The sequence below is a fragment of the Bombyx mandarina genome, chromosome 05 (genome assembly GCF_030267445.1).
Source record: "Bombyx mandarina strain Sakado chromosome 05, ASM3026744v2".
NCBI classification, from domain to species: domain Eukaryota; kingdom Metazoa; phylum Arthropoda; class Insecta; order Lepidoptera; family Bombycidae; genus Bombyx; species Bombyx mandarina.
Genome location: NC_143212.1, coordinates 16813361 through 16835130, shown reverse-complemented (window position 1 = coordinate 16835130; position 21770 = coordinate 16813361). Strand labels below are relative to the sequence as shown.

General features: G+C 41.4%; 1 protein-coding gene across 1 annotated transcript in view; it reads left to right on the top strand.

Annotated features, from left to right (window-relative positions):
• The first annotated feature begins 1792 nt into the window (after positions 1 to 1792).
• Positions 1793 to 21770, top strand: part of LOC114247483 (uncharacterized) — a 37222-nt gene continuing 17244 nt past the window's right edge. Inside the window, exon 1 of the mRNA XM_028180470.2 lies at positions 1793 to 2119. Coding sequence (XP_028036271.2) covers positions 2052 to 2119 — 68 coding nt within the window. The 5' untranslated portion in view covers positions 1793 to 2051. The remainder of the gene's footprint in view (positions 2120 to 21770) is intronic.

The following is a 21770-nucleotide window of genomic DNA, read 5'->3' as shown; positions in this document are numbered from 1 at the left end:
GTTCTGTGAATCTAGTATAACCCCACGAGATCACTAGAATAGGTAGGGGAAAAACAATTGAATTGAATGAGGTCGCTTATGGAGTGTAGTGGCGTTCCGGCCTGTAAATATTACGATACCTGTCTCCAAGTCAGAGGCTGCTTTAGTCTATGGAGATGGGTACCGGCCTCGGTATTAGTTTTTTTTTTCCTACCTAAGCTGATGGTACCTGGATGGACTGAGAGAGACCATTTCAGCGTAACCCTAACAAGTAACTAGTCAGGTCATAAATTCTGTCACATGTTTAATGTAAAATAATTGAAACAAGTTTATTCATTATGTAACCATTCATATACCAAAATGAACTTAACAAAACATAGATTCTTATGACACTAAAGTTTATTCAAATGACCTGCGTGATTTTGAATACAGGCCTTCAATCTGCGCGGCTAGTCGTCTATCGCAGCACGAACGAGGTCCATGTCAATATCGGCGGCTGCCTTAATCAAGGATGTCTTGAGTGACTCCAAATTGGGATGAGGCTTTGAGCACGCCTTTTCCTCCAAGTGTTGCCACATCTTGTAATCTAACGGATTCAAATCTGGACTGGAGGAGGGCCAGTCTTCGTGCCGGATGAAGTCGATTTCACGCGCCGCCAGCCAGTCTTGTGTGCTCTTCGCTCTATGAGCTGGCGCCGAATCTTGTTGGAATACCCAGTGCCTGTTATTGAACATGGTATGGAGAAACAGGTTCCACAAGGTTCGTCAGGACTGTATTTTGATACACAACTGCATTCGTTGTTACACCTTTCTCACAAAAATGTACCTCTGTTAAGCCCCAATAAGAAACTCCCAACCATACCATGAGCGAGGATGGAAAATGACCTCGTTGGACACGCGGAATACGGTTGCTCGCTTCTTCACTACTGTGTGCGTACACCTTATGATTTTGTTTGTTGTAGCTCTCTTCTAAGGTAAAAAATTTTTCATCCGAAAAAAGAATTTCCCGATATTTTTTTCCCGCGTACTGCTTCAACAAAGCGCGGCATCTCTTCAGTCTCCGGTCCATTAGACGAGCATTCAAACGATGTCCTGTTTTTCTTCGATATGCCCGAAGCCCTAAGTCTTCATTTAACACCCTTTTCACCGTGGTTCTGCTTAACCCCATCTGAAGGGCCAACAGTTTCTGCTTACGTTTGGGATTTCTTTGAATTCGCGCCTTCACATCTTTTATCACTGCTGGAGTCCTAACAGACCGAGGGCGACCACTTCTTGACCTGTCATCTACACTAGAGTCTTTATTGTATCGTTTGATGGTACGATAAACGAATCTTTTGGTTATATTAAAATTTTTCAGTATGTTAAAAATTTGAATTGGCGCGTAACCGCAACGATGCAACGCAGTAACTGCAACACGGTCTTCTTTAAGCGTCCACACTTCATATTTAAAAATGAGTAAAATTCTAAAAGTATACATTTTTATTTTCGTGAACAATTCGAAATTCGAATTCAATAAACTTTTTTGTGGCCAGCATTCTAAAAGAAAAGTTTTTACTGTGTGACAATACTTATGACCTGACTAGGTAGGTGAGTTCACAGGACTCAAATCTGACGTCGCTGCTAACACTAACCCTAGCAAGAGCAGTGCCTCGCAGAATCTACCGCTGGATCGCGACCCACTGAGAAGATCTGGCGAGAATCTCAGTGCGCTGTCTGTGGGTTAATTTACTCACCGGCATTACCAATGAACCTATTACATTGATATAAATTCCATTTTGACCGCGCGCTTACTAGAGGGCGGTAGGGTACTGATTTCACACGGGCACTATATGGGCTTCGGAGACTCTTTGCTCCAAGTTCACCATCACGCCAGCCCTAGTGTACCATGCTATTCCGATTATTTGCAAATAATACGAGTATTCTGGGAAAGTAGCAAAGTTTGTACATTAAACTTAGTACATTAAAACTTAATTCAAACATTTATTTATCGAGCTACTTCTAAGTAAAACTAATAATAACCGTTAGGAAGTAAAATTAATGAATTCGTTTATTTTCAGTAGTTAATAGAACACAATGGCAGAAACATCCGGTATTATTATCTTCATGCTCTGGTACATCGGGATCGCGTACAACTATTACGTGTGAGTTATCTTTACCATAATTTATTTGTAAATTAGCAAGAATGATTCATTGTGTTAGCAGCGCAGTGCGTCCCTACTTACTCCAGGCGCTGAGCTAATATTAGTCTAACACTTGGACCCTTTCATATTTTATTCCTCTCGTACTCTGTTACGACATTTTGCTAAGTGTAGAAGTTAAGGCGCTGGCTAATTTCAAACTAACGTTTTTTTTGTACTGATAAATTGAATTTTCGAAGAATACTTCATTAATTATGATTGTGGTGCTGAATCGCATTTACCCATGATCAATTGTTAATATTTTAAGTTTACAACTAAAACTTAATCTAATTTATACATTTAACATTTAAAATTAATTGGTGGAACGGTGATAATGTTTTAAATAATAATTATCCAACTTTATCAGAACAGCTTTTCCTTTTTTAAATACAGTTCGATACTTATTATGTGATTTGATCGCAGAAGGAGGCGGCGGGGCGCGTGAGAGACGCACAATCCCGCCGCCGTCGAGCGGGGGCCAGGGAGGCGGATCTCGCCCAAGCCCTGGCCCTCTAAGTGTTTCGGGTCCCCCCTCACATGTCGTTCTGGGGACCGGCGAGGGGGGCCTAAGAAGACGACGTGCAAGCTGCTCTGCACGCGTTTTACGCAAGAGCATCCGGGTGATGGAAGGCCGGCTATCCTCGACCCACGCTGGTTCTGGTCCAGCGGGGTATTCCGTAGGATAGCTCACTCTAACCGGCGCCATCTAGGCGGGCTTCGGATAGCCTGCCGACCGAGAGGGCTGGTGGTCGTGGCGCCGACGACCGCCAGTCCGGCGTCCCGAGGAGGAGGGTGATGGGAGAGATGTGCTCCGCACTAAACGCTTCACTTTCCCCCCTTTGCCTCTTCATGAGTTCTGTCTCATGCGAGGTTTGGACGTTGGTTGTTGAGCGACAGGAGGTTTTAGTCAGTTCGACTCTGACATGCTCCGCCCTCTATCCCCAGTGGAGGGCGGAAGTCCGGCGATTTCCTACTGACTAAAAAAAAAAAAAAAAGTGATTTGATCACATGAATCGAAACTTTACGCATTATCAAGAATAGTACGTTTTGTCCATTTTGTGAATAGACACTATAATATTCTCCTAACGTAATGGTGTCGAAGTAGTTAATAAGCTTAACTTATCGAATTAAATTTCGGTTTGTAACTATAGTGAGTTTTATATGTGAGATATTGCACCAAAGCAAAGGTTGCACAATTCATGTTGATGGGAGATGTTTAAGGTACACTCTACATGTGACGCCGGCGGTGTGACGTGACGGTGATGTCCGCTTGTACCATTTAGGACTAATTATCATTGCCTTGTCGGCATCAGCTAGGCACCATCTTTGAACCTTGGTAGATTACGAACATTAATCAACTTAGTAGGAATTAAAATGGAAATCATAACTATTTTATAAATGTTCTGCTGTCATTAATTTTCAAATTTTAAGGTTTATTTAAACAAAACATTTGGCCTCATTTACCATTTCTCGTTTCTTTCTATAACATGATCCTTAGTTTCTAGTTACTGCGAGTTTTTTTGCAAAATAATGTAAGCAACGGCCGTCTGGTGTAGTGGTAAGTGACACGGTCACTACATAAGGGGGTCGCGGGTTCGAATCCCGCCAAGGGAATATATTTGTATGATATAAAATGTATTTTCCAGGCCTATGGATGTATATTATATATATGTATGTGTATAATAAAAATCTTACATTTATTTCCGTTATCTGGTACCTGTAACACAAGTTCTTTACGAACTTAGCATGGGACCAGTTAATCTGGCGTGATCGTTATAAAAAAAAAACTTGGCAAAAAACAAAGCTTAAAACACTTTAATAATGCACAGGAAGCTCGTTCATTATACGTGGAGACTCTCGGCCTATTTTAGCTCCGTCATCTAGAATGTAGGTCAAGTTATGTAAGGCCTGCGCTGCCTAGCTGGGGGATGCTAGCCACCCTTGTGGGTAGAGGGTGGAATCTGACCTTTAGCATTTGAAAGCTTGGCATTTGAATAGCAGAAGATACTTTTTTAAATTGTGTACGGCACCTAAATTTTTTTTAGAATTGTTGCCATTATCAGAGACCCATTAGACCAACGTGAAGTCGCGAGCCGTGAGGCACGAGGTGGAAATTTAGACAATATCGAAATAACGACTCTTCCACTCTGATTTTATAGAAGATAAGCTGGGCACTGTTTTTTTTTATGATCGAAGGATTATGTACTGCTTGCCCTGAGGCCTTTCCAGTTTCACCAGGACAGGTGGGCGAGCAAAGGCTCAGCCAGGAGGGATTTGCTAACAGCTGCCCGAGCGCCTCCGAAGGAGACCTAATAACTCAAGAGCAGTTGCTTCGCGAATGAATCTACTACCGGATCGGGGCAACGGTACTATTGTCCTGCTGAAACATAATATAAATCGATTTTAAAGACATCTCGATAGTTCGCGTTGATGGTCTCACGGAGTCTTCTTGAGCCTAGTAAGAGTAGAACGAATCACGATTGTAGCTTGCGTCACGAAACGATGGGCCGATGTGCGCATGTCCGAGAAATTAAAAAGAACGAATACTATAATAATATATATTATAGTACCTACCGGCCGACGATTGTTAAGGCAATTCAACGGACCAAGTTACAGCATCTCGATTTTATCCCGATAACTAAAACAGTAGGTACTTATTGAAAATAAATAGTATGGAAGACTAGCTTGATAGCACAAAAAGGCTAAGGTCACATCTTCTGATTAATAGCCGGATGTACCTCTACGCACTGTTCATGTGACTTCCGTTAGTCTAAGCGTGTAGATAATTTTCAAAGAAACGGAGAATGATTTTGCGTGTTGTGCATTATGTAGTATCTGTGTGTAATTCTTGTATATGGTCAATTTATCATATATCCTTTATCATTTTTTCTTATAATAATCTTAGATTTATCCTCTCGTTTGTCGTTTTCAACAATAACTTAAATCAAAAATGTTTGTTCAAGAGTTGTTAAATATAAAAAATACATGTATCTAAAGATTCCCTTATGAGAAACCACAAACTACTAACATAAAACAGAAAATGTTTAACAAAGTTCCTTTGGATGAGACTTGGAAAATCCGCACACTGTTTTAAGCTCCTTGAATTCTGACAGTTTCCTTGACTTCCAGTTTGAATTTTCCAATAACAACCATTCCTATTAATAGCTGAATTGATATTGATAACTACATATTTGTATATTGCTAACCACCTCCCTCGGTTAGCTGACATTTTATATGATAGCCGCAGAGTTATTCGGCTTACGTAACTGAGCCGCTACGGTCGATATTCACGTGGCCTTTTCGAAGCTGTCGCGCTGGAAGTATGTCGGGCACGTCTGCCGGGGGTTTCTGGTATTTCTTTGTCATTAGGTTTTGTAGACGTTATTATTAGATTGCGTACGAAATCTATGTTTATGACAGGAGATTACGTGAGCCTGCCCGGTTGTCACAATGCAGCACAACTTAGACTAAATTTCGTGGATAAATGGTTTTTAACTGATCTGGACCGAAAAAATGCCGTAAGAGAAGTGAGAATATTTTAACGCACTTCGAAAAGTGCTTAATGCCCAAAATTAAATTTTATCCCCTCTGTTTTCTTGCCTTTTTCCTATCTATGCTGATAGCCTTGAGAGGCTGTTACAGTTTCACCCTAACATGTAGGGGGGCTCACGTGGCTCAAACCAGAGTGTTGCTAACACTGCCCCCAGCAAGAGCAGTGCTTCGCAGAATCTACCACCGGATCGGGAACGCGACCCACTGAGAAGATCCGGCGAGAAACTCAGTGGGCTGTGTCTGTGGGTTAATTCGCTCGTCGAGCCCTTCGTCGCAAGCGACGGGTTCGACGAGGACGGTGACCGGTGCTTGTGGTACTTAAGAGCACCGTTAATGGGTCGTTCTTGCCTTGGAAGGCAGACGAGGATAAGGCGCAACCAATGATGAATCGTCACCGTCGTTCAAGATGATTAGCAATCTAATAAGCCAATAACCATTCCATTCTTCAATTTCGTTTGAAAAAAGGCATTACAACGAAACGCCGAAAATACCTCCCGATAGCTCACTGTAGATGAACGATTCAACTCCAGGTTTAATTTTTTTTATTTCGTAGTTGGATGGACGAGCTCACGGCCCACCTGGTGTTAAGTGGTTACCGGAGCCCATAGACATCTACTACGTAAATGCCGCCACCCACCTTGAGATATGAGTTCTAAGGTCTCAGTATAGTTACAACGGCTGCCCCACCCTTCAAACCGAAATGCGCGACTGCTTCACTATAGCAATAGGCAGGGTGGTGGTACCTACCCGTGCGGACTCGCAAGACGTTCTACCACTAGTAATTACGCAAATTCGATTACGAAAAATTATGGAATATTCTTCTTCTCGCTTCGATTTCCTCAGTACTTAGGGTCGTGATCATCTCCCCGTAATAATAGTGTATTCTGGATCATTCTACGCCTTTAGTTCCTATCTGCCGCCGAGTGTAGAGCATCATGAACTGTGGTGTCGAGAGTTGTGTGGATCTGGTCAGCCCAACGTGTCAGGCCTCTATCTCGTGGTTTTATTCCGTCCACCTAACCATTGATCATTAGCTTCTCCAAGCTGCCGTCATCCTTTCTGGTAATGTGGTCAAAGTATTCCAGAACTCTGCGTAGGCAGATGGTAGAAAGTCTCGTCATCATCTGGAGTTCTTGGAGGATCGAATTTTATTTATTTATTTATTTTTAACTTTCTATACTTGACAGTATAAGGCGGACTTAATGCCATAGGCATTCTCTGACAATCTACTTTAGGGGAGTGCAGAGATGAACCTTGGTAGGTGTAGTCTGATGATAGTGATATTACTTAAATATACATATACGTACAATTTAAATGTGTATATAAAATACAGAGAGCACTGAATTCTTTCCGTAAAAATGTGGGTAGTTGCGGATCCCTTGGTTTCCGCACGGAATCTTGCCTTATTGTGTAACTAATCACAGAAAGTTTGATGATACAAAAAAAATTGTGAGAAAACAAAATTAATTACCACCTGCGTTTGTGCTTTAAATTATTGAATAATTCATAAATAACAGTTAAAAACGTGTTTATTGTCGTTATGAGATGCACACGTAGCTATAATAAAGATGAAACTTGTTGTCGTCTAGTGGAGCGCTGGCTCGACTCCAGCTTCGTACCGGGAATGTTTCTAAACGTTTGCTGTCTCCGTTCCGAGATGCCCTAGAACTGGGCTATCAAATTATCCGTTGGCCTGTGTTATGAAAGATTCTGAAACTTGTAAATGTTAAAGCATTTCATAGGACATTTATCGCAAACGAAAAACTAATCTCATTGTATAGCATATAATCGGGCAAAGAACCTTACTTCAAATCTTTTTTTTTATTGCTTAGTTGGGTGGACGAGCTCACAGCCCACCCGGTGTTAAGTGGTTACTGGAGCCCATAGACATCTACAACGTAGATACTGCCACCCACCTTGAGACCACCCTTCAAACCGAAACGCATTACTGTTTCACGGCAGAAATAGGCAGGGTGGTGGTACCTACCTTTATGATTATTTTTCCAAATTTTAATCTTTAAATGGCTCAACTATAAAGTTGCCAAATTGCCGCCTGAACTTTAAGCCAAATGGCTTTTCACTCGTCGATTTAGTGTTTCTATTCAAGAGTGCACACTTATCTATATACCTAGTCAGGTCATAAATTCTGTCACATGTTTAATGTAAAATAATTGAAACAAGTTTATTCATTATGTAACCATTCATATACCAAAATGAACTTAACAAAACATAGATTCTTATGACACTAAAGTTTATTCAAAATGACCTCCGTGATTTTGTATACAGGCCTTCAATCTGCGCGGCCAGTCGTCTATCGCAGCACGAACGAGGTCCATGTCAATATCGGCGGCTGCCTTAATCAAAGATGTCTTGAGTGTCTCCAAATTAGGATGAGGCTTTGAGCACGCCTTTTCCTCCAAGTGTTGCCATATCTTGTAATCTAACGGATTCAAATCTGGACTGGAGAAGGGCCAGTCTTCGTGCCGGATGAAGTCGATTTCACGCGCCGCCAGCCAGTCTTGTGTGCTCTTCGCTCTATGAGCTGGCGCCGAATCTTATTGGAATACCCAGTGCCTGTTATTGAGCATGGTATGAGAAACAGGTTCCACAAGGTTCGTCAGGACTGTATTTTGATACACAACTGCATTCGTTTTTACACCTTTCTCACAAAAATGTACCTCTGTTAAGCCCCAATAAGAAACTCCCAACCATACCATGAGCGAGGATGGAAAATGACCTCGTTGGACACGCGGAATACGGTTGCTCGCTTCTTCACTACTGTGTGCGTACACCTTATTATTTTGTTTGTTGTAGCTCTCTTCTACGGTAAAAATTTTTTCATCCGAAAAAAGAATTTCCCGATATTTTTTTCCCGCGTACCGCTTCAACAAAGCGCGGCATCTCTTCAGTCTCAGGTCCATTAGACGAGCATTCAAACGATGTCCTGTTTTTCTTCGATATGCCCGAAGCCCTAAGTCTTCATTTAACACCCTTTTCACCGTGGTTCTGCTTAACCCCATCTGAAGGGCCAACAGTTTCTGCTTACGTTTGGGATTTCTTTGAATTCGCGCCTTCACAGCTTTTATCACTGCTGGAGTCCTAACAGACCGAGGGCGACCACTTCTTGACCTGTCATCTACACTAGAGTCTTCATTGTATCGTTTGATGGTATGATAAACGAATCTTTTGGTTATATTCAAATTTTTCAGTATGTTAAAAATTTGAATTGGCGCGTAACCGCAACGATGCAACGCAATAACTGCAACACGGTCATCTTTAAGCGTCCACTCCATATTTAAAAATTAGTAAAAATTCTAAAAGTATACATTTTTATTTTCATGAACAATTCGAAATTCGAATTCAATAAACTTTTTTGTGGCCAGCATTCTAAAAGAAAAGTTTTTACTGTGTGACAATACTTATGGCCTGACTAGGTATATATAAATTAATTGCTGTTCGTTAGTCTCGCTAAAATTCGAGAACAGCTCGACCGATTTGACTCATTTTGGTCTTGAATTATTTGTGGAAGTCCAAACAAGGTTTAAAAGATAGATAAATATGAAAATGCTCGGAAAGAATGTGTCCCCCGTCAGACGGATTCCTTTGGGTTGTTTTATTTTATAGAAAAGTTTAGGTCTTTTATTTGTCAATTGAGGCACTACGAAGTCTGCCGGATCAGCTAGTAAAATACTAAAACGTGTGTTGAAACGATGAAATCGCTAAACTCACGAAACACGGACCGGAATAAGCCTTAATAGCTTTTACTGAAATAGGTTTTGAATTGAATTTATGTAACAAATATCAAACTGAACATTGCAATGGTTATACTACTGGAAATATGACTCTACTACTAGCGATATGACCCAAGGAGGATCAACTCATCCCAAATCCTTTTCTTTTGAATGAGTGATTACTGGTGGCTCAGGGCCACCACTAAAGTGTGCAGAATTGCTCTTTTATTAAATGCTAACGAATTTATGTTGGACGACGCTACTGGATGATGCGAGAGAAGATAGTTTTGAATACGGATAGTAAAATTAAGATTGTAATCATTTTTTGAATGCCGATGATAGATTGTCCTTTTTTATTAATGAGGGATTACTATTGGCCCGAAGGCCTTCCCAGTGTCAGCCGGACAGGTGGGCGAGCAAAGGCTCAGCCAGGAGGGGTGGGATTTTCTAACAGCTGCCCGAGCGCCTCCGAAGGAGACCTAACAACTCAAGAGCAGCTGCTTCGCGAATGAATCTACTACCGGATCGGAATCGCGACCTGCTAAGAATATCCGGAGAATGCCAAATCCCTATACAGCGTAAAAACTACGCCGCCCCACGTAATGTGGGTTAAGGGCAAGAAGAAGAGTTTCTTCTTCTTTATTGCTGGTGCTAAGAAGTCTTGTGAGTCCGCACGGGCAGGTACCACTACCCTGCCTATTTCTGCCGTGAAGCAGTAATGCGTTTTGGTTTGTAGGGCGTGGTAGCCGTTGTACTGTTAAAACTGAGACCTTAGAACCCTTGTCTCGAGCTAGGTGGCGGCATTTAGGTTATTAATATCTATGGGCTTCAGTAACCACTTAACACTAGATGGGAGGTGAGCTCGCCTAATCATCTAAGCAATAAAAAATAAAAAATCATTTTATTTATACTTATTGTACACAAAAGAAAATACAATAAACACAGATTTAAAGAATGTCTAAATACTATGTACAAAAGCTTAACTCATTCATGAGTTAAAAATGAGTCAAAAAATAATAAATCATTTCACAATTTTTTTCAAGAACGTTTCCAACCCGTAAATTTGGCTATGTGAATACGTGTGTTTGATAAATTTGGCAATGGTTAAATATTTAAAAATACCATAATGTTTAGGATAAGGTTTGTTCGAACTTGAATTGTCCACTTTCTTTATCGAATATATCTAATATTTAATATGTAGACTTTAGTATCGATTAGCTTCATCGTAATAATAGCTTCATCGTAATAAAAAATGATGGTACGTTTCTATTTCATAGAACGACAGCACTAGCTAGTGTTTCAAGGCTACCACCAATTCGATTATCGGATCGATGCAAAGCGATTTGCATAAAAAAAACACCGTAGCCTCTTTGCATTGATGCATCCTTTAATTATTTTTTTTTATTTGATAATCACTGTGAAATTGGAAAATTAACTTTAAGCCGCTTGAGGTCTCGGTCTGTGGTGTTTTTATTAGTTTTTATTTTTGTGTTATGACGTTTCCACTGCTGCATCAGGGTACATGTGATAGTGTCCTCATTTAAATAATATAAAAAAATATCTTTCTAATATGTGTAGATATTTAATATTTTGTTGCTTAGAAACAAAGTGTTATTCTGGATATCATTTTTCTTAAAATTACTCATTGTATTTTTTACTTTGCTAATTTCGTAATGTTGTCTATTATTGCACTGTCGATTGCACTTTTATTTGAGGTGACATCTGTCATGTACTAATTGTCAATTTGTCAATGTTTTGTGTTCATGATAGCTTTGTTGGTGCAACTAAGTAAATAAATAAAACTGCTTGGTAGGGGACGCTTAGCAGCAGACTGCAATTTTTTTTCACGTCATCTTGGATCCTCCCGGTCCACTAACGTTGCTTTTAGGTACTTCAAGCACCGGTCACCGTTCTCGTCGAACCCGTCGCTTGCGACGAAGGGCTCGACGAGTAAATTAACTCTCAGACACAGCCCACTGAGTTTCTCGCCGGATCTTCTCAGTGGGTCGCGTTTCCGATCCGGTGGTAGATTCTGCGAAGCACGGCTCTTGCTAGGGTTCGTGTTAGCATCGTCGTCAGGTTTGAGCCCCGTGAGCTCACCTACTAGCCACGGTTACGCTGGAATAACCGCTCCAGGCTACCAGCTAAGGTAGAAAAAAAAAAAAAAAGGATTTTTTTTTTATCCTACCTATGCTGATAGCCTTGAAAGGCTATTTCAGATCCGCCCTAACATGTAGGTGAGTTCACGAGGCTCCAACCGGAGTGTTGCTAACACTGGCCCTAGCAAGAGCAGTGCTTCGCAGAATCTACTACCGGATCGGAGACTGCGAATGGTGAGCACACTGAGCATTCGGGAGCGTGCGTAATGATTCTCAGAAACACTGAAAACTTATTAGTTTCTTGTTCTCCACCTACAGTCGTCCTCCTTGTGTTTGAGGGTCGTGGCCACCTCCATTAATGACCTCATCCTGTCTTCGGCTACACGGAGCGCAACTTAGGCGATGGAACCAGAGAGGTGCAGGTCGGGTCAGACTTACTAAGCACTGGTTGAATTAATTCGGTGTTTAACTGCCGATTTACGCCAGTATTGAGAACTTCTCTAAGCCTGTCTACATCTTCTGAGGTCTTCCATAGCTGGACACTAGTCACTTACGTCTACAGATGTACTTTATATATTTGTAGTATTGCGAGTCATAAAGATGTTTTTTTTTTATCTTAAAGTAAAATCACGTTTCCCCATCGAGTCGAATGTATGTTATGCGAGGCTAGTATGTCTGGCTAGTGAATACTCGTCATACCTAGGCGGCCTGAAAATTTCGGGAATTAACGAAGTGACACAACATTACTATTTAAAAATGTATTTATTGCTTTTAGAAGTATTCTCCGCGAAATTTGACACATTTTTCCATACGATGGAACCAATCATTGAAGCAACCATTCCATTCGGAAGTTGGGGTCTCCAAGATGGCCGTTTTGTAGGCGTCCACAGCTTCTTCAGGTGATGAAAATCTCTGTCCACGCAATTTATTCTTTATTTTAGGGATAGTATAGAAATCATTAGGGCTTAGGTCGGGGCTGTACGGCGGATGGTCTAATAATTCTGTTTTCTTGCTCTAAAAACTCTTTTGTTCTGTGCGCGGTGTGAAAACTCGCATTGTCGTGATGGAGGACGATGCGGCGGTTGCAGTTCTCTTTACGGAGTTCAGAAACGACCTGTGGCAAACAAATGCTAGCATACCATTCTGCATTAACCGTTCTTTGTCCCTCAAGAGGAATAGTCGTAACATGGCCCGTTTTGGAGACAAACGTGGCCACCATTTTTTTTGCAACACTCCGTGAACGAACAATTTTTGTTGGCTTTAACTCATTTTCGAACACCCAAACTCGTGACTGGTTTTTTGTTTCGGGTTCGTACGCGTATATCCAGGATTCGTCACCTGATACAATGTTGTATACAGCATTTGAGGACCTGCGTGGAATCTTTCGAGAGTTCTGATGCACCAAGTAACGCGAGCCGCTTTTTACTCTTCCCAGAGCGAATGCGGTATCCATCGGGAAAACAACTTTTTTACACCTAATTGTTCATGCAAGATTATTTGTATTGACTCATGCCAATGTCTAAAGTTGCCTGAATTTCGCGGTATGTCACATGTCGATCTTCCTCAATCAGCTTACGCACAGCATCAACGTTTTCTTGGGTGACTGCAGTTTTTGGACGACCTTGACGGGGATCATCACTGAGCTTGACACGTCCACGTTGAAACTCAGCAAACAAGCGATAAATTGTGGTTTTGGATGAGGCTTCATCACCAAATGCAGAAATCATCCGTTCAACACACTGTTTTTGTGTTAAACCACTTCGAAAGTCATAATAAATCATCGCTCTTGAATTTTCTCGAGTCAATTCCATTTTCTCAACGACTAAACAAGTTTAACAAAACCTCGTGACAAGACCGAGAATTTTTTTTTAAATAAATAAATGGTATTCGATTTTTAAAACCAAGGAGTTTTCAATTAAAAAGATTTTAATATGACAGGAACAGTGGAAATATTCCATTCCCGATACTTTTAGTGCAGCCCTCGTCGTGAACTGACGTTTAAAGTAGAAGCTTAACCTACTTTATGTTACGTTAGTGTTGAGTGATTTGCATTGATTTTAGAGCTCGAAGACTATTCAACTATAAGTAAACGATACACGTTAGATTTCAAAATTTTCAAAATATATTTTAAATGGTTCTACGATATTGCTACGCCGGTAAGAGTAACGCCTTCTATCGCCGAATAGCAGAAACGAATATCAAAGAAACCTGTAACATCGAGAGCGCTCGAGAAGTACAACGCCATCTATTGTCAGATAGCGGAAACACACGTCGAAGCTACTCGACTTGCCCAGAATGTTCTCGATAAATCTAGGGATGTCGTATCGACTATAAAAGCATTGCAAAGATGGCACGAAGTAGTTAGTAATCGGAGTCACTTGAATCGAAACAGCGAACGGATCACATGAAGCGAAGCGGAAGAAGTGAATTGAGAATTTGAAAGTGTTCGTTAAGTGTTCTAAATGTTGAATACAGTTTTAATTTATACTTCGGTATAATTTTAATTTATCCCGAACCACAGCGCGTAATAATATGTTAGATTAGTTTTCCGCTCACAGTTTCACCTAAGTGGACTACACATTCTAATGCGTTGCCGGAAACACGCCGTAGGATAAATGGTAGCTTATATTTTTCTGTCTACCTAAGAAAACGACAAGAAAATCCGACCAGCTTTTCCAAAGATGCGCTTACAAACAGAAAGACAGAAATTAACTTCATAATTGACAAGTTTATTACTTTTAATTATATCCTTTCTATTTTTATTACTTTTCGTTTGTACAGAATTCACGTTGGATAAATGAATAAAATCTCTATCTCTCTATCTCTATCTCTAATCTATGAATAAAACACTGGATTCTAATGTTTTATTGTACGAGTGTGTATTGATTTAATGTTCGAAACAATATTTATTTAACAAATTGATCTAATTATTGAAAAATTTGAAATAAGAAGAATCCGTATCGAAAGCGTTTTTGAGCTGTGTGCAGTTTGTGACTTTTTTGGGCAGCACTTATCACCGGACTGGTCGTATTCATGTAATTAAGCCCATCTTTTAAAACTAAACCAAAAAATACTTGTCTGTAGACTAAATAAGTTAAATGCATAAGGAGTCAAAGGTATCGTTATTTCTGTTTCTCCTGGCAAGCTCGTAAGAATAAACCGATGTTGGAAGAGTGTGTGGAAAGGTGTGCCAAAATGTTTTCATCGAATCCAATCGACCGGCAAACCAAACACTTCAGTTGCCGCACAATCGTGATAAACATGACGCGATGCACTTATCGATAACATGATAATGATGATAATGATAACGTGCGATAATAAACTTTGTAAAGCCCTTGTTACATTCCGTTGAGTCTTTTGATTGGTTCGTTTTCATCTTCAAATCTATATGCTGGTGATAAAAAATATTGCGATTCGGTACGGGAAGGTTTTTCCGCGCGAGTCCGGCTTGCGTTCCGTTCTGATGGGTAGGGATAGTGGTCTTACTATTGAATTGAGTATTCAACCTCATATCTCAAAGCAAGTGACGGCAATCACTCTGATGCTTATGAGCTCCTATTACTCTATACTTGCAACGTGTCCTCAGTGCTGAGGGTCTTTACGGAGCAGATTTGTTTGGACTATATTCTTCTATTCCTTAATATTATAAGTCTTTCGTAAAGGTTTTCTTGGGAAAATTACTAGTGGTGGGCTCCCGCGTCCTTCCACAGCAGAATTTCAGGGGTGATTTAGTTCCTCTGGACTACGGAAGCCATTGTTCGGGTTAGTCGACCGCCACCCGTTGCTCGGCGTTATACTTTTACGGCTGGATAGATGCCAAACTGACGCCAATCCTACTTTTTTCTCATCCGAGCTTGGGACTGGAAACGGCAGAGTATTAAACACGTATTAAAGTCACAAGCTAATCACAGTTTGAAGTCGTCGTGGCCTAACGGTTAAGACGTCCGGTGCATTCGTGTTGAGCGATGCACCGGTGTTCGAATCACAGGCGGGTACCAATTTTTGTTTTGAAATACGTACTCAACAAATGTTCACGATTGATTTCCACGGTGAAGGAATAACATCGTGTCATAAAAATGAAACCCGCAAAATTATAATATGCGTAATTACTGTGGGTACCACCACTCTGCCTATTTCTGCCGTGAAGCAGTAATGCGTTTCCGTTTGAAGGGTGGGGCAGCCGTTGTATACGTGAGACCTTAGAACTTATATCTCAAGGTGGGTGGCGCATTTACGTTGTGGATGTCTATGGGCTCCAGTAACCACTTAACACCAGGTGGGCTGTGAGCTCGTCCACCTATCTAAGCAATAAAAAAAAAACATTAATGCAACGAATCACAAAGGGCTTGTAAAGACGTACAAGAACCACATTAACAAAACGCATCTCGTCGCAAGATTACGCATAAGCTAAAGTGCACATCCGCTGACGAATGAATCAGGAGTCGGCTATGTCAGTCAGACAACCGGACGACCTCGTTGCCGCTAAATAGTTCTTCTGCGTGACCCCTCCAGACGAGACTGAACATGCGGGCCGGTTACATCAATTTGTGTTATGAAATGGGACATGTAATTTTGCATATCGCGCGCCGAGACAATGGCTCTCAGATTTTGTACTTCGGTTAAGAAATGGATCACCTGCGTTCGATGAACTATCTCCAGGATATGAATTCGCGATTTCTTTGCCACAAAACTAACCGGGGCGGCGGTATCAACTCCTGCGCGCCCATATTCGCAACGGGAATTAACGCGGTTTCATCTAAACTTCTCGCTTATTTGGTTTGCCTTGACCTCGCTCCCATAAATCGGGTCCCTAACCCTTATCCGTCAAGTTTAATTTTGGTAGACCGGCTTGTGAACGCACACGAATAGGTAGGACCACCCATTTCTGCCGTGAAGCAGTAATGCGTTCCGCATTGTAGGATGGGGGGTATCCGTTGTATTATATAATCGAGACGGAATGTACCTCTCAAGATGTGTGGCACCATTCACTTTGTGTCTCGTGCTCCAGTCACCTCTTAATACCAGCAGGGACTCTGCTTGTTCGTCTGTCTATGTTAAGAAAAATAAACATTTTTTTTTATTGCTTAGATGGGTGGACGTGCTCACAGCCCACCTGGTGTTAAGTGGTTACCCGAGCCCATAGACGTGTATAACGTAAATGCGCCACCCACCTTGAGATATGAGTTCTAAGGTTTCAGTATTACAAGGGCTGCCCTACCCCTCAAACCGAAACGCATTCCTGCATCACGCCAGAAATAAGCAAGGTGGTGGTACCTACCCATGCGGACTCATAAGAGGTCCTACCACCAGTAATTACGCAAATTATAATTTTGCGGGTTTGGTTTTTATTAGGTACACGATGACTTCCAAAGCATACTAAAATCTGCTTGCATATTGTAGTATAATATTTGTGTATTACAGATTCAAAGCTAAAGTACTAACATTATTGATGGTACATCAATGTATCGCAGTAGCGTCGTTTACAGCCCCTAATGATTGATGCTGACATTAAAATTCATGCGCGCGGTCGAAATACTAAATCTTAATATAAAACAGACTGCACCGGCATCTGTGTCTAAACAAAAGCTATAAATCGATTCGCATGTGTCGGATGCACTTGTGTTGATGGTACGAAAATAGGTAATTTAATTTTTTTGTCTCATCACTCGAACATCCTGCGACGACATGGATAATATGATTATCGCCGTAAGAGAAACACTACATTCTTTTTTTTTCCTACCTAAGCTGTTGAGAGGCTATTTCAGCGTAACCTTAACTAGTAGGTGAGCTCACGGAGCTCAAACCGGAGTGATGATAACATTGACCCTAGCAAGAGCAGTGCCTCGCAGAATCTACCACCGAATCGGTATCGCGACCCACTGAGAAGATCCGGCGAGAAACTCAGTGGGCTGTGTCCTTGGGTTAATTTGCTCGCCGAGTCCTTCATCGCAAGCGACGGGTTCGACGAGAACGATGACTGGAATGGTTGCCGCAGTCCAAATGTTGTGCTTGTATTCAGATTTGAAAAGGCGCGTACTTTACGCACTAATAATGAGTTATGAGACACGCTGTAAAATTTAGCTTCTCACTTCTTCGATATTAAGATATAAATATCTAGCGTTTGAATGTTGACACAAACAGGAGTCACGGTGACAGACCCAAGTCGCAACTAAAGAAAACACTACTTTTCGTCGTCGGACATCGACCTAATTTCGTAAGCATATTGTATACGTGGAATATTCTCGAGATTTTAAAAATTAATTCTCGACGCTGTCTATAGATTTCACGTGGTCACGGTCGGACATTGCTGAGTGCGTGCAAAACAAAATCTATTTATATTTTAATTTATGTTAATTATCAACGAAAAACTAAATCATCGCATGCTTGTAACGTAACTGATTATTTTTTTATGTCTTTTTTTTCGGTTTAGACTTCTAGGTGATTCCAGGCATGATCTTGCCTTAAACATACTTTCCATGAGATGTAGCTGTCAAAATGTATTTCTCGCTATTTTTGCAGCTTGCGAGAATCTCTATCAATACCAAGGAACAACTTTTTTACTGGTGGTAGGACCTCTTGGGAGTCCGCACGGGTGGGTACCACCACCCTGCCTATTTCTGCCGTAAAGCAGTAATGCGTTTCGGTTTGAAGGGTGGGGCAGCCGTTGTAACTATACTGAGACCTTAGAACTTATATATCAAAGTGGGTGGCGCATTTACGTTATAGATGTCTATGGGCTCCAGTAACCACTTAACAGCAGGTGGGCTGTGAGCTCGTCCTCATCTCAGCAATAAAAACAAAAAAACTACAAACTCAATTTTGCACACTTGAATGACTGAGTTTTCAGAAACTTCATTTTCAACATTTTCCGGCTTACTGCGTTTCATTTTTCAATGGTGAGAACGCGCAGCCGAGGCGAAGGTCGCTCCATTGTGACGCTGTCAAAGACATATCATTACTTTGCTTTGCAATTTGTAGTGAATCGAAAAATGCCCGTCCATCATTCATTAAGCCGTTTTGAAATGAATGTTCTTCAAAGCTGAAGCTCTATCGATTTTATTTTAATAGCTCGGATAGTCAGCCACCCCTGCCCCCACTCAAATAACACCCACAAACATCGTAGTTGGGTATGAAATATCAACAACGTCAGGGCGACGGCCGCTGCATATCGTTAATTATTTGTTTGTTCGAAAAACCGGGTGGACTATTTTTATTTATTGCTTAGATGGGTGGACGAGCTCACAGCCCACCTGGTGTTAAGTGGTTACTGGAGCCCATAGACATCTACGACGTAAATGCGCCACCCACCTTGAGATATAAGTTCTAAGGTCTCAGTATAGTTACGCCGGCTGCCCCACCCTTCAAACCGAAACGCATTACTGCTTCACGTCAGAAATAGGCAGGGTGGTGGTACCTACCCGTGCGGACTCGCAAGAGGTCCTACCGCCAGTAATAAAAACTATAAATTCTAAACTAACTAAACTATAAATTCGTTTGCTCAGCTAAGGTGATGTAAGTGAGAATTGAGTACGTTGAATAGGCGAAGGAACAGGGCGGCGAACCGACACCCCTGGGGGCAGGGCGGCTCTTGATTAACGACCCTCGGATCTTGTGGAGATTTTGGGATGACACAGCGAGCGCTATGTCAGAGCCATTCGCGACGAACCTGTCTACAAAGTCTACTCTCTGTCTCTGTCTACAAGAGCCTAGTTCAAGCCGTTCAAGGGTTGAACAGAGATGTTCGACGCGGTGTTTCTCGAGCGCTATGACATGTCCTTCTTCAAACGAGGCTTGTGGAGAGTACTCAACGGTAAGCAGCGGCTTGGCTCTGCCCTGGCATTGCTGGAGTCCATCGGTGACGGTAACCACTCACCATCAGGTGGGCCGTATGCTCGTCTGCCTACAAGGGCAATAAAAAAAAGGGGACGCTGCCCACGTGTCTACGTTTTCGATAATAGACAGCGCGTTATGCATTGGGTTAAGTAACCGAAACTCAATGTGTTTTTTTTTCGCTCACGTCAGAGTTTCTATTTTAGTTCCGCGCGGCTTCGGCCAGGTGCATGACATCCGAAATAATGTAAAATAATTTACTTTTTCCGCTTATATTTTTCTTGGAGAAAAGGAAAAAAGACTAGTTTTGTGTTACATCGAAAAAAAAAGGTAGGCAAGTAATAGCCCTTTATTACCGGATCGGTATTTTCGGGTGCCCTGTCCCTAAAAACCTACACTTATAAGTTTGCAGTAAAAAGAAGCAGGTATCCAATAGGTATTTGTGGTAGGGCTTAAAACCGATTTAAAACCTGAAGGATCTGAAAAACATGAAGACTGACCATGTTGAAGGCTATGAAATATTCCGCCTAAATTTTTGTTATGACGGTTTTGGTATGAACTTCTGACATCGGTGTTTCTGGAGGGCTATGACATGCCTTTCTTCAAATATATCTTGGGGAGAGTAGTCAACTGTAGGCAACGGGTTGGCTCTGACGGTAACAACTCTACACCAGATGGGCAATATGTATGTCAGCCTATTAAAACAATTAAAAAAACTTGCAGGTAGATACCAATTATAGGGAAAAGGTGGATGAGCTCACAGCTCACCTGGTGTTTAGCGGTTACTGGAGCTCATTGACATCTACGACGTACTAGGCTGCACTAAAAGTATCGGGAATGGAATATTTCCACTGTTCCTGTCATATTAAAATCTTTTTAATTGAAAACTTCTTGGTTTTAAAAATCGAATATCATTTATTTATTTAAAAAAAGATTCTCGGTCTTGTCACGAGGTTTTGTCAAACTTGTTTAGTCGTTGAGAAAATGGAATTGACTCGAGAAAATTCAAGAGCGATGCTTTATTATGACTTTCGAAGTGGTTTAACACAAAAACAGTGTGTTGACCGGATGATTTTTGCATTTGGTGATGAAGCCCCATCCAAAACCACAATTTATCGCTGGTTTGCTGAGTTTCAACGTGGACGTGTCAAGCTCAGTGATGATCCCCGTAAAGGTCGTCCAAAAACTGTAGTCACCCAAGAAAACGTTGATGCTGTGCGTAAGCTGATTGAGGAAGATCGACATGTTACATACCGCGAAATTCAGGAAACTTTAGACATTGGCATGAGTCAAATACAAATAATCTTGCATGAACAATTAGGTGTAAAAAAGTTGTTTTCCCGATGGATACCGCATTCGCTCTGTGAAGAGCAAAAAGCAGCTCGCGTTACTTGGTGCGTCAAAACTCTCGAAAGATTCCACGCAGGATCCTCAAATGCTGTATACAACATTGTATCAGGTGACGAATCCTGGATATACGCGTACGAACCCGAAACAAAAAACCAGTCACGAGTTTGGGTGTTCGAAAATGAGTTAAAGCCAACAAAAATTGTTCGTTCACAGAGTGTTGCAAAAAAAATGGTGGCCACGTTTGTCTCCAAAACCGGCCATGTTACGACTATTCCTCTTGAGGGACAAAGAACGGTTAATGCAGAATGGTATGCTAGCATTTGTTTGCCACAGGTCGTTTCTGAACTCCGTAAAGAGAACTGCAACCGCCGCATCATCCTCCATCACGACAATGCGAGTTCTCACACCACGCACAGAACAAAAGAGTTTTTAGAGCAAGAAAACATAGAATTATTAGACCATCCGCCGTACAGCCCCGACCTAAGCCCTAATGATTTCTATACTTTCCCTAAAATAAAGAATAAATTGCGTGGACAGAGATTTTCATCACCTGAAGAAACTGTGGACGCCTACAAAACGGCCATTTTGGAGACCCCAACTTCCGAATGGAATGGTTGCTTCAATGATTGATTCCATCGTATGGAAAAATGTGTCAAATTTCGCGGAGAATACTTCGAAAAGCAATAAATACATTTTTAAATAGTAATGTTGTGTCACTTCGTTAATTCCCGAAATTTTCAGTGCCGCCCTCGTACATGCGCCACCCACCTTGAAATATCAGTTCTGAGGTATCAAGTATAGTTACAACGACTGCCCCGCCCTTCAAACCGAAACGCATTACTGCTTCAAGTATATGTAACAAGTTTTTTCACGACGAAGGTATAACATCGTCTAATGAAACTAAAAATTTAACTAGCCGACACGGGCAGTTACAACCGCCCCGCCTACTTCTGCCGCGTAGCAGTCATGCGGTTTGAACAGCCATTGTATAGTACCTAAGTACACTGTGATGTCTGTGAGCTCCTCATTAACAATATCTCGTCTTAATTAAAC